Source organism: Callithrix jacchus, chromosome X (genome assembly GCF_049354715.1).
Source record: "Callithrix jacchus isolate 240 chromosome X, calJac240_pri, whole genome shotgun sequence".
NCBI classification, from domain to species: Eukaryota; Metazoa; Chordata; class Mammalia; order Primates; family Cebidae; genus Callithrix; species Callithrix jacchus.
The window spans coordinates 60,844,212-60,856,661 of NC_133524.1; the positions used below are offsets into that span (position 1 = coordinate 60,844,212).

Genomic DNA, 12,450 nt, shown 5'->3' on the forward strand with positions numbered 1-12,450 from the left:
TAATGGCTGCATAGTATTCCATGGAGTATATGTGCCACATTTTCCCTGTCCAGTCTATCATCGATGGGCATTTGGGTGTATGTCCTAATTTCTAAACCTATCTTGTCTCTTACTAATGTAGCAACCCAGTAAGTGATGTTTTGTTACTATCTCAAAACCAAAATCAGAGAAATTAGAAGCAATTTCCCCAAAGGGGCAGAACCTAGGTCAGAATCCCTCCACAGCCTATGCTCTTATCCACCAAACCACATTAGAATGATAACCCCCCACCCATTCTCCTCCCACCCTCACCAACCCAGGGGAACAATAAGCTGCCATGGGAGATTTCTGAGGTGAGAATCTCTAAAGACCTGGGCTCCGAGTCCAATGCTGCTACCAGCTTACTCTGGAGTTGAAAACTAGCCTAAACTCTTATAATCTGTTTCCTCATTTGTAGAGTGGGAATATTAAAACAGTTTCTGTTTGACCCACTTCATATGGCTGCTTGAGAGCATCAAATGAGTTCATGGAAATGAGACAGCCCTGTCATTGTTTAGAGATCTCACCCTTGCTTCCTCTGCTCCATTTGTATCACACATCTCTGTCTTGCCCCAAAAAGTACAATTCCTTACCAACATCCCCAACCGTGGGCCTTCAGTTCTGTTTACTTCCTCCAGGATTTTGCTCACACTGTCCCCTCTGCTGGGAATATATTTGTCCCCACTACATGTCCAAGGCTACATCTCACTGATCTCAATATCCTCATTGCCCATCAAAGGGCCTGGTTTATGAGGGGAAATGCTCAAAACATGAGTCTTCTAATTTCACATATTTGCTCAAAAACTCTCCAGTGGCCCCCATCTCATTCAAACCAACAATCAGTCTTATGAAGACGGGATCTGACCTCCAGTCACCTCCCTAACTTGTTATCCTACATTATTTTTCTTCAGAGGCTCATCCACCTGATAATGTATTATACGTTTGTTTGTTGTCTCTTTTCCCTACTGGAATATAAATTAATGAGAGTAGAAACTTTGTCCTGTTCACTGATGTATTTGTAGAACCTAGAATCAGGTCTGATACAGTGTACTTGGTATTTAAGTACTGAATAAATACTGTTTGACAAATAAATCAATAGGTGTGAAATGAACAGCCAAAGACTACTCAAAGCTTTCCTGCCAGCATATCCACCTTCCTTCCTTGGGGTAAAAGCCTGAGAGAAGAGGCCTCACCCCATTCTAATTCTAATTCTAATTCACCCGATTACGCTTGATTTTACCCCATTCTAATTATAGGCCAATTGATGTGGGGCTGTAATCTGAGCAGATCCTGGGAAAGGACAAAGGAAATGTCACACTTTTTAACTAATTTATTTTCAATGCTGCCTACTGACAGGTAGGCACAAATCCATCCAGCCCTACATTTGATCTTTTGGACCCAGGAGTATTCCTCATCAAGCCACCTTAGCTTTCAAGTAGATGCTTTTGCTACCTTCTTCATGTTGGGTTTTCTTGTTTCCTCCAACTTCTTTGGATTCAATCATTAAATAGTAAACTCGAACAGGTCCTTGGGTATTACACAACCAAGCTGGTAGAAGAAGGTGCCACAAGGAGGAAGTTACAACCACATACAATCAAGCTCCCAAACATGAACTATGTACTTAAGTTCCTGCTACAAATTCCAGGAAAAAAAACATTAAAAAGAAGCTGGCTGGGAAATGTTATCCTTCCCTTCTTTTCAAATGGATTAAATGAGTGTGCAAGGTGGCAAAGTGACAGCCCAATCAAACCTCAGCATCACAGAAATTAGAAATAGAAATTTCCCAGAAACTGTAGTCCCTTGGAATAGATTATTCTCCCTGCTGCTCCTGCATACTGCTCTAATGTATTGATTACTACTTAGAGAGATGACTGATACTTTTACTCATCCATTTGTTTTTCAGGAGTCATGGGGGGTGGGATAAAAGGAGGGGTATTTTAGGAACTCTAGTCCCCACAGAATGGCAGAGGGCAGGGATAATAATAACCAGAATTGGGCAGAGACCAAAAATGTTCATGGAATAAGCTAAGAGAAGGGTCCGGCCTTGATATAATGCAAGGCTTCCTGCTCTCTAGCCAGACACTGATTTATTGAGTAGACACTAATTGCCTGCTTGCTACCTTCCAAATTCCTCTTCAAGGGAAATTAAGCTCTGAAGGTTTCCCCTATGACTCCCCTTTTTCATTTGACAAATAAAGCTGAAACTGTCGTGCAGATGCTTTTGACAACCACTCTGTTTATTCAAACATCTGGGAGGCAAGAGGGTGGCAGAGACAGCAAAATATGGTTTTTTTTTTCTTGATTTATATGGTCTGTTCACAGCAGTCCTTGGCAATCTGGCAGAATATCTCTCCCTACCTAGTCAACTTCTCGGGCAGGTAAAATGCACAAAAAACCTATACCAGGGAACCTGTGAAATTGGGCCACCAATCCTAATAATCATCAAGGCATGAAGTATCCATGCCTTACTGCTTTCTTAGTGAGACTCCCCAGCACTCACCCACCACCTAATTGGGATTTGGATGACCTCCCCAAGGTAGTCTCACTATCTTATTTAGATATAAACTCTTTATTACATACAAAAAGCAAGTCACTGCAGTATCACAAAGAATAGCAATTGGGCAGAGAGAGGCAGAAGGCTGAAGGAATACGTTGTACATTACTGAAAACAACACCACACAAGGAATCAGGAGACTAGATTCAAGTTCCAGCTTCGTCACTGACTTGCTGTGTGGCCTTGGTAGTAAATAAGCCTCTCTCTGCTTCTCTGTCTTCCACCATCATTGCAAGGTGTTTGAGAGTAAGTTTGTGAGAGTATGTGTTTATGTGCATATGTGCATGTGTCTACACACAAGAATCATCAGGGTTGTAGGGGGAGACCTCTAAGAGCCTTGGTGACTCTGACATTCTAGAAGTCTTTAAGACAGGTATGGCAAATATGACAGAAACTTTAGGCTTGGCCTCTGAAATGTATACATTAGGCTTTACTAGAGAAAAGACTTCCTAGAGGACAACTTCTCTGGAACTGTCAAGTTCCACAGTGACCTCAGAGTCTGAGAAGACAACCATGAAGAAATTTTCTTCTTACAAATTGCTATAGACTGAATGTTTGTATCCCCATAAAATTCACATGTTGAGAAACATAATCCCTACTGTGATGGTATTTGGAAATGAGGCTTTGGGGGATGATGGTCATGAGAATGAAGCTGTCATGAATTAAATGGGATCAGCATTTCATAAAAGAGACCCCAAAGAGTTCTCTCATCCCATCTGCCATGTGAGGTTACAATGAGAAGACAACAGTCTATGAAGAGGGCCCTCACCAGACACTGTATCTACTGGTTCCTTGATCTCTGACTTCCCAGCTTCCACAACCATAAATTTCTGTTGTTTATAAACCACCCAGTCTGTGGTATTTTGTTATAACAATCTGAATGAAGATGTCAATTTAGATAAAGAAAGCTTTCACTAAGCAGGAGGATACACAAAATGTGTGGGCTTAGATGAGATGAGAGTACCAATTAATCAGGCTAACAAAGGAGGCAGAAACTGTTAGAACTGTGTTTTGTGGCCCCACCCAAATATGAAGGAAATTCCTTCTGAGATGCTGAGTCTTTAAATCATAGCTCAGTGTTATTGAGTTTGGTGTTACTGAAGTTTCCTGGGTAGGTCAGGGAATTTCATGCTACTTTTGGTTCCCCATGGCTCCTTCTCCAAGGTCTGATGTCCCAGAGCACACAGGGGAATTACAAGGTCTTCTAGGCATTGGGAAGTCGGGGAGATGCTCCAGAGAATAGGAAGACAACTGCTTCTGGGCACCTTCTCTTACAAAAAAAAACCTCTGCCAACGAGAGCAAGTCCAGCTAATCCACCGTAACTTTAGAGTCTTAGAGTTGACGGGCTTGCTAGAAGTCATTTGGTCCAGCCCCCTGCCTCTAATCAGGCAACTGACCAAAGCAAGGCCAACACAAGAAAAAAAAGACAAACAATTTTCTAGTAAGTATGGTCCAGTGCTGGCTTCTGCTTAAGAGAATGAGGGTCTCTTCATCTAGACAAATTCCTTTCTCTGCAAATCAAAATATCCTTGCTGTTCTACTTATATGGTAACATTATCCTTCAAATATGACCCAAAAGGATGTCAGCTAATCACAATTGTGGTCTTTTTCAGCTATCTACTTTAAGGTAGGACAGAGGCAGCAGAATAAAAGGAAGATGATTTTTTTTCCTGGACCTTGATTAAGTAGCTGTTTGTGAGGACAATGCTTGGTTCCCTTGAAATGAGCTAAAAATATGTTAAATATTAAGAGAGAGAATACCTCTTAATCACTGAAGATGACACTTGAGTTGAGGCCAGTGGAATAGGGAGCGGGCTCTACCTCTATACTGTGACCACAAGGCTTAAGATTGTTAATCCCTCCCTAGTAGCATGTCCAGCCTCTCCCATCTTGGTTATTTCAGCCAGCAGACTATCAGATTGCACGACCTGGGCCTGTGAGACAAATGCGAAATGTCATTACTTCTGGTTCTCTTGGTGGGCATCTAGAAAGGGAAGGTTTTCAAGACTTTAGCTTCTTAAGGCCTTCTGAATTCAGAGAAGTCATGGCTGTCTGCAATGAAATGGAAGGCTGCCAAGGATTATTTTAAAAACAGATGATAAAACTGGATTTGGCAGGGATGATGGTTGTAGCCTAGAGTTTACAGGCCTAATAGAGAGACCTAATAGATGTGTCAGGGTGAGGTAATATCATCGATAAAAAAACAGTATGTGGGCTATCCTGCATGGCTGGGAACAAGAGAACCAATCTCGTATTCTGTGTCTGGAAGTAAATTAGTATATACTACTTCTTATCTAAGTGTGAATCTATTGGTCATAAATCCAGAGAGAGCTTTGCAGGTTACTGAGTCAACCCAATTGTTCTCTGGCAATACCTAAAGAAATGGACCTTTCTTTTCTTAATAAGGTATCATCACAGAAATTTCTTCAATCTTCTTAAAAAGTTATTCAAGTATCCAACACCTCTCATTAGCAGGAAATTTTACCTTGAGTCTAATCTAAATCCTTCCTGTTGCTCTTCAAATCTAATTCCTCTTCACCTATCCTTGGCTAAGGTGGGAAGCTTTTGCCGAGCTATTTGGATTCCCCAATACCCTGGTTGGTAAGCTTCCTACCTCCCAGTCTAGGACAGAAGCCTGCCACTGAGCAATCTTGTCAATATTCTCTAAACGTCGCTTGCGTTCGTTGATCTGTTGAGTCACATTTCTCATGACAGCCAAAGCAGCTGCCACATATCTGTAGTCACTGTGAAAACACAAGAGTGCAAGTTGAATGAACCAATGTGCCAGAGAACCAATGTGCTAGGTGCCAATCTTAATATCCACTCTCTTCTACCTCCTTAGAAATGGAGTGATGATTTTCAGATGGGAACCCACACCACCTAGAGTAAAAGACTATACTTCCTATCCTTTGTTTAAGCAGAAATGACTATGCAAGTAAGTTTTGTACACTGATATGTAAATAGAAGTGTTCGGTATTGTAAGAATTAAAGAAAGAGGAGGGAAACACGAAAGATGGCTTTTCAGTCAATAGGGACAGGTTTATTTTAAATAAACCTGAGAGGGGCAGCTGGCTGAGTTAGGTCAGAGCCATACTCTTACAGACGAAGAGTTTTTAAGGATTCAGGGTGGGAGAGCTTATTAGAAGCTTGGACTGCTTCTGTGCCTCTCTTTGTGTTTATATGGGAGGGACAGTTTTGTGTCTGTTCCCATACATTTTTTCTGCAGCTGTAGGAATATTCTGAGTCTGCTTTTAGCTTCCCTATCTTAGAGTACCTGAATGGAAAGGAATATACTTATTAAGGCCACTGTTTTACTGGGGCCCATTGTATGAGGGTAATTGTCTCTTGGCAGTTATCCAAGAGACTTTTCCCCCACCTCCTTCTGTGTCTGAGCTGTCATATCTGTGTTTTACTGTCTGCTCTTTCTGGCTACTTATAGTTAGAAAATAAATGATTTCCTTGAAATGCATGAGACTAGAAAGGGAGCTAGAACTTAAAGTGGTGGTGTTTGTCTAAGATGATGGTCCTCCTGCCCTATCAGGTAGGTCTTATGGGAAATAACCTTTAAGGAAGAGAGCACACCCTTCTTCAGCCAATCCTGATGCTTGGAATGTGGATATAATGGCCGAACCTCTGGCAGCCATCTTGGACCATGAGGACAAGGTTATTACCCTAGGTATAGGATAGCAGTTAGCTGTAGGGTGCTCATGTTTCTGATGACCATGGGGGCATCATACCAGCCATAAACCTCATATTACATACTTCTTTCACATGAGAGAGAAATGGATCACTATTTTTTTTAATATCACTTTTTTTGTGTCCTATCTGATACAGCCAGCCAAGGACCAAAAGGGAGCCTCACATATAATGCTGCATAGACCACGTTACTGTCTCTTCCACCATCTAATTCTAGGGACTTTCTTCCCAAAATCACTGTGAAATAACATCCTCACCTTTCCTTTTGCACAATATAGAAACAGAATATAGCATAGTGGTTAAGAACACAGAGTCTGAAGCCAGACTTTGTGGGCTCAAATGCATTTTTCTTCATTGACTACCAGTATGGCCTTTGGCAAGTCTCACTCCCTCTCCTAGTGACTCAATTTCCTCATCTGTAAAATGGGGAAAAGTATAGTTTATTGAAGGTTTCATAAATTAAACACAATCATCTATGTAAGCTATTTTACTCTTGGCACATAACAAATGTTAGCAGTATTATCATTACAAATCAAACATTTCTGTAATTGAGACATCACATGGGATGCCTCTTAAAACCCCCAGTCTCAGAAGTGTAACCCTTGGCCTCACTTCCTGGGACTCTGGAGAGCAGATGTCCTGAGAGTTACACATCCTGTTCCGTTTTTTTTCTGCTGTTCTTTTCTGATTTCCAATTGAATGGCTCTTGGGAAAGGCAGATTGATAGTGAGATCTCAGCCATTCATTGTGGGTAAATGAACTGAGAAGACAAGAGGATGTATTACAGTTCAGTGTTAATACCTTTCCTTAGAGAAACTGAAAATAGCTTTGGTCACTAATCTACTCAACGTCTCAGTATCATTTTTTTAAAAAAGAAGGAGAAAAGAAATATGTGCAACAACTGCCTTTTTCTTAATACACTGAAGAATGGGTTGATGGACCAAAGAAAGGCATAGGAAAGGAACCTCTAATTGCCAGGGCACATCCTATGTAGTACCTATCTCCTCTTAGCTCACATCCATCACTCCAATCTGTGCTCTGCACACCTGTCAGAGCCATGGCTCTCAAACAATATTACATTATCACTTCCAGTGAAAGGCTTTCACTATACTTCCTAACCAGTCTATATTCTATGTCTGAGCTATCTGTGTTTTACTGTCTGCTCTTTCTGGCTGCTTGTAGTTAGAAAATAAGTGATTTCATTGAAATGTCTCAAGAGTAATATGTTAGAAAAGTCTTCTTTATTCTGAGCCTCAATGAATATTAGCTATTATCAGTTTTTCTTCTGGATCCCACTGCTGACTCATATTGAGCTTATGTCCAACTAACCCTTCCTAAGTCTCTTCAAAACACACTCTAGAAGCTGTATCTCTCTCAGCCTGTCCTTGAGCTATTTATTTCTTATCTTAGACCCAATGGAAACAATCTACATTTGGCTCTGTTACATTTCATTCTTTTACAGTTAGTTGCTCCAATGTATGGGGGATCTTTTGGGCTCTGCGACATCACCAAAGTTTCTCCTTGGTAAGATCTAAGCCTGACATTTAGAAGGAGGTAGGGTGAAGACAGAAGGGAAGGTTGCAGCACAGAAGCTGCTAACATAATTAAGTGTTCCTGCTCTTTGGACCCGTTTTATGTCCCCTGTACCTTTCCTTTCTCTGATTTAAGGACATCAGTGCTTTAAGCCACTTTCTGTGAAATAAAGCACAGAGCTGTACTATCCAATATGGTAGCTACTAGCTATATTTAATTAAACTTAAGTAAAACTTAAAATTTAGTTCCTCATTTGAACTAGCTATATTTCCTAGTACTTAACAGCCACATGTGGTGGGTGATTACTATATTGAACAACAAAAATATAGACAATTTGCATTGTTGCAGAAAGTTCTACTGGGCAGTCCTGGCATGAGAATGTTCATTTCCTCTACATCAAGACTACCCCGTCATGGACTCCTCACTGCCACTGTCCCATACTGCCTATTTTTGCCATCTTTAGCAGGCTTCCTTTATCAAAATGGCTAGAGGGGAACGTGTCATCTCTAACCTGTCTTGCTAGTTTTAGCAGTGGGCGAGAGAAGAAAGGAATAGCTGTGGTCCAGCCTAACCCTGGTCAAAGACCTCAGATGAAGTCTGGGCCCTAGCCTCTTATTGGGAAGAATAATAGAACAAATATTTTCTACTTCCTGACATGTCAGCTAGTCTTTCTCTTATATGCAGTCTTCATTCTCATCAACCTAAGGAAGGTAGGGTAGGGAAACTATGTCAATCATCTGTAAGCAAAGTCAGAATTCTTCTCTATTTATCATTCTTCATCTAATCTTCTCTCTCAGAGGCCATTCTGCCTGCCTGTATTTCAGGCCTACCTATCCAAACACTTATCTTACTAAGCTTCCAAGCTGGCATCAGCCTTTAATTGCCTTCAAATCCAAGCTACTCTTGACATGCATGACAGAAGCCATTATCTTTTTTAAAAAATATATATTTTACTGTGTTTTAGGTTTTGGGGTACATGTGAAGAACATGCAAGATTGTTGCATAGGTACATACATGGTAATGTGGTTTGCTGCCTTCCTCCCATTACCTATATCTGACGTTTCTCCACATGCTATCCCTCCCCAACTCCCCACCCCATGCTGTCCCTCACCTAGTTCCCCACTACAGACCCCAGTGTGTGATGCTCCCCTCCTTGCGTCCATGTGTTCTCACTGTTCAACCCCTGCCTATGAGTGAGAACATGTGGTGTTTAATTTTCTGTTCTTGTGTCAGTTTGTTGAGAATGATGGTTTCCATATTTATCCATGTCCCTAGAAAGGTCACAAACTCATTGTTTTTAATGGCTGCATAGTATTCCATGGTGTATATGTGCCATATTTTCCCTGTCCAATCTATTGTCAATGGGCTTTTGGATTGGTTCCAAGTCTTTGCTATTGTAAACAGTGCTGCAATGAACATTCATGTGCATGTGTCCTTATAATAGAACGATTTATAATCCTTTGGATATATACCCAGTAATGGGATTCTTGGGTCAAATGGAATTTCTATTTCTCGGTCCTTGAGGAATTGCCATACTGTTTTCCACAATGGTTGAACTAATTTATACACCCACCAACAGTGACCAACAGTGTAAAAGTGTTCCTATTCTTAATACAGATTCCTGAGACATACCAGAAGGAGTTGTCCATGTCGTGGGGCTTGTGCTGGGCCCAAGAAGTCACTCTGAGGAAGGGTAGAAATTGATGTAGCCTGCCACTGCCTGAGCTATTCTACTGTCACTCTGGAGTACAAGGGGTGGGAGGAGAGGGGATCAGGGACCTAGATGGCAAGAGGGCTTTGAAGCAGTAGTTTTAGTCACAAGGTTAAAGTGGACAGAAACAGCAAAGACCAGGCACATGTCCTTTTTGGTGCCCAACAAGCCCCCCAAAGCTCTGAGTTTGTTTTGGTTTAAGAAACTAACATAGGCTGGGCGCGGTGGCTCAAGCCTGCAATCCCAGCACTTTGGGAGGGCGAGGCGGGTGGATCACGAGGTCAAGAGATCGAGACCATCCTGGTCAACATGGTGAAACCCCATCTCTACTAAAAATACAAAAAATTAGCTGGGCATGGTGGCGTGCCTGTAATCCCAGCTATTCAGGAGGCTGAGGCAGGAGAATTGCCTGAACCCAGGAGGCGGAGGTTGCTGTAAGCCAAGTGCACTCCAGCCTGGGTAACAAGAGCAAAACTCTGCCTCAAAAAAAAAAAAAAAAGAAAGAAACTAAAATAGCTTTGAGCTGTGCTTAAAACCTTTTTTTCTGGAACTCTTAATATGAATTATGCCATATATAATTTACCTAGTGAATATTATCAGTCCACAAGTATGATTTAGCTCCACTGCTTGGTCTACTTGAGCCTGACTTTCAGACCTAGATGCATTAGGCCTTGGGTGTGGGTCAGTTGGTTTGGTTTACATCAAGTATGTAGGCTAATGTTTGGGTTTATTTTTGAATTGATGTTACTTCTCTAACAAATCATATCTTATATGCTTTAGTGGTTCTGGATCCCTAAGCAGATTTCAGATTTTAACCCAAACACAGTGGCACTGGACCCTCCTTTTGAGTGAGTAACAAAGCCAGTGATAGCCCTGCCTTCTGAACACTGTTGGTATGAGGCAATCAAGAATGTATCATCCTATTTTGTAGATAAGTTAAAAGAAGTTCAGAAAAAGGCAAAAGGATATGTATTCTCAATGAGGACCAACAGATAGAGCAAGTTCCCTCATTCACTCCTGCCTCCCTCCCTCAATCCCTTACCTGTGGTCTTGGGCAGTATACTTTAGGAGCTCAGCCAACTGTAAGGGATACTTGCAGATCTTCTGTACTGGAGTCAAAAGGAAACCATCGATAGCAATGTCAATCATCTGTTGCAAGAGGCGGCAGGCCTCAAAGAAGTGCTGGTAGCGACTGTCCTTCATCAGCTTGGAGAGCTCCATGCAAGCATCCAGGTGGTTGTTACAATACTCAGAGTATATCCAGAATCCATCTTGCTGTGGGCAAAGAAAAAAAGGAAAGAAAAAGGCTACCAAGGACCCCAAAAGAAGTTTTGAAGTAATGGAAAGACAGATCATATTCTTAGGCAGAAATATTAAAATGATAATGAAGTCAATTATTCTCGAAATGATTCATAATAAAATATCATAAAGTTATTCAGTAAGAAGACAAACTGACTATAAAGTTCTTATAGAAAAATGAGTAAATAGCAACGGTAGGGACATTCTCTAAAAGAAGGGTAATGAGGGGACACTGGCCCTGACAAGAGTAAAACACAGCATGGGAATTAAACTGTGTGAATGGATCAAAAAAAGAGAGAGATCAGTGACTCTACTTCTGGCAATGACAGACTAAGGTGTTGTAGACAGACCCTGCCACGGAGAATAGCTGGAAAAGCTAAAAAAGAAATAAAATAAATCAGTATCTGTTTGAAAGAATCACATCATCCAGAGCCTGATATATCTCCATAAAATGTCCCTAAGGAAATGCAATGTGATGAAGTGTTCAGAGGTAAGGAATCTAAGATGTATTCAAGTTAAATACTAAAGGCTGAGAAAAAAATGTATGAGTATGTGTATATGTATGAATAAATATGTATAAGGAGAGGGGAAGAGACAAGAGTCAGGAGAGAGAAGGAGAGCACACTCAAATGATAAAACAAAATGGTGAAATGTTAACAACAAGTGAATCTCGGTATTTTTTGTATGGTTCTTATTTTTCAACGTTTCCGTAAGTTTGAAATTATTTCCAAGTAAAGTGTTTAAAAATCTATAATTTTTATTACATACTGACAAGTACTTAATAAAAGATAACCTGATGCATTAGAATAGAAAATATGTATAAAACCCAAGAGAAACAATAGGCAGTAAAAACTGATCAAAAAAGTATCAAGATGGAGTTATTACATAAAGCATTGAGAAGCAAGCAAAATAGAACACACAAAAAAATAATATACCATGATCAGTAGGGGCTTATCTCAATCTAATTCACATTAACATATTAAAGAAGAAAAATTGCATGATTGTTTCAACAATGCAGAATAAGCATTTGAGAAAGCAAATTTATGATAAAGACATCGGCAAACTAGAAATAGAAAGAAATTACCACAATGAAATAAAGGGCACTCATAAAAAACCCTAAGCTAATTACTTGGTAAAATATTGAATTCTTGCCCCTAAGATTAGGACAAGACAAAGATACCTGTCTCACCATTTCTAGTTAACACTGTACTGTGTATCCTGACTAGAGAATTAAGAAACAAAAGGAAATAGACAGAATATAGACTGAAAAAGAAGAAATAAAACTGTCTTTTTTCAGAGATGGCATAAGTGTATATGCATAAAATCCTAAGAAATCTACAAGAAAAAATACTGGAACCAATTAGTGAATTCGGTAATGTGTCAGGACACAAAGTCAATGTATAAAAATCAACTGTGTTTCTGTGTAATAGCAACAAACTATAGGAAATTGAAAATTTAAAATACCATTTATAGGCCAGGTATGGTGGCTCAAGCCTGTAATCCCAGCACTTTGGGAGGCCGAGGTGGGCGGATCATGAGGTCGAGAGATCGAGACCATGGTGAAACCCCATCTCTACCAAAAAATACAAAAATTAGCTGGGCGTGGTTGCACACACCTGTGGTCCCACTACCCAGGAG

At 40.5% G+C, this 12,450-nt stretch overlaps 2 protein-coding genes across 44 annotated transcripts in view; both read right to left on the bottom strand.

Moving 5' to 3' along the window:
• Positions 1-12,450, bottom strand: part of ARHGEF9 (Cdc42 guanine nucleotide exchange factor 9) — a 438,487-nt gene that overhangs the window by 37,949 nt on the left and 388,088 nt on the right. For all 40 annotated transcript variants that reach the window (XM_078362637.1, XM_078362636.1, XM_078362635.1 and 37 more), the window contains 2 exons: positions 10,556-10,788; positions 5,188-5,317 (listed from right to left, as the gene is read on the bottom strand). In XM_078362637.1, the coding sequence (XP_078218763.1) occupies positions 5,188-5,317; positions 10,556-10,788 (363 nt within the window). The remainder of the gene's footprint in view (positions 1-5,187; positions 5,318-10,555; positions 10,789-12,450) is intronic.
• The window catches only part of LOC144581008 (uncharacterized), a 119,870-nt gene that overhangs the window by 19,984 nt on the left and 87,436 nt on the right, over positions 1-12,450 (bottom strand). For all 4 annotated transcript variants that reach the window (XM_078362666.1, XM_078362664.1, XM_078362668.1 and 1 more), the window contains 2 exons: positions 10,556-10,788; positions 5,188-5,317 (listed from right to left, as the gene is read on the bottom strand). The gene's annotated coding sequence lies outside the window, so the exon portion shown is untranslated. The remainder of the gene's footprint in view (positions 1-5,187; positions 5,318-10,555; positions 10,789-12,450) is intronic.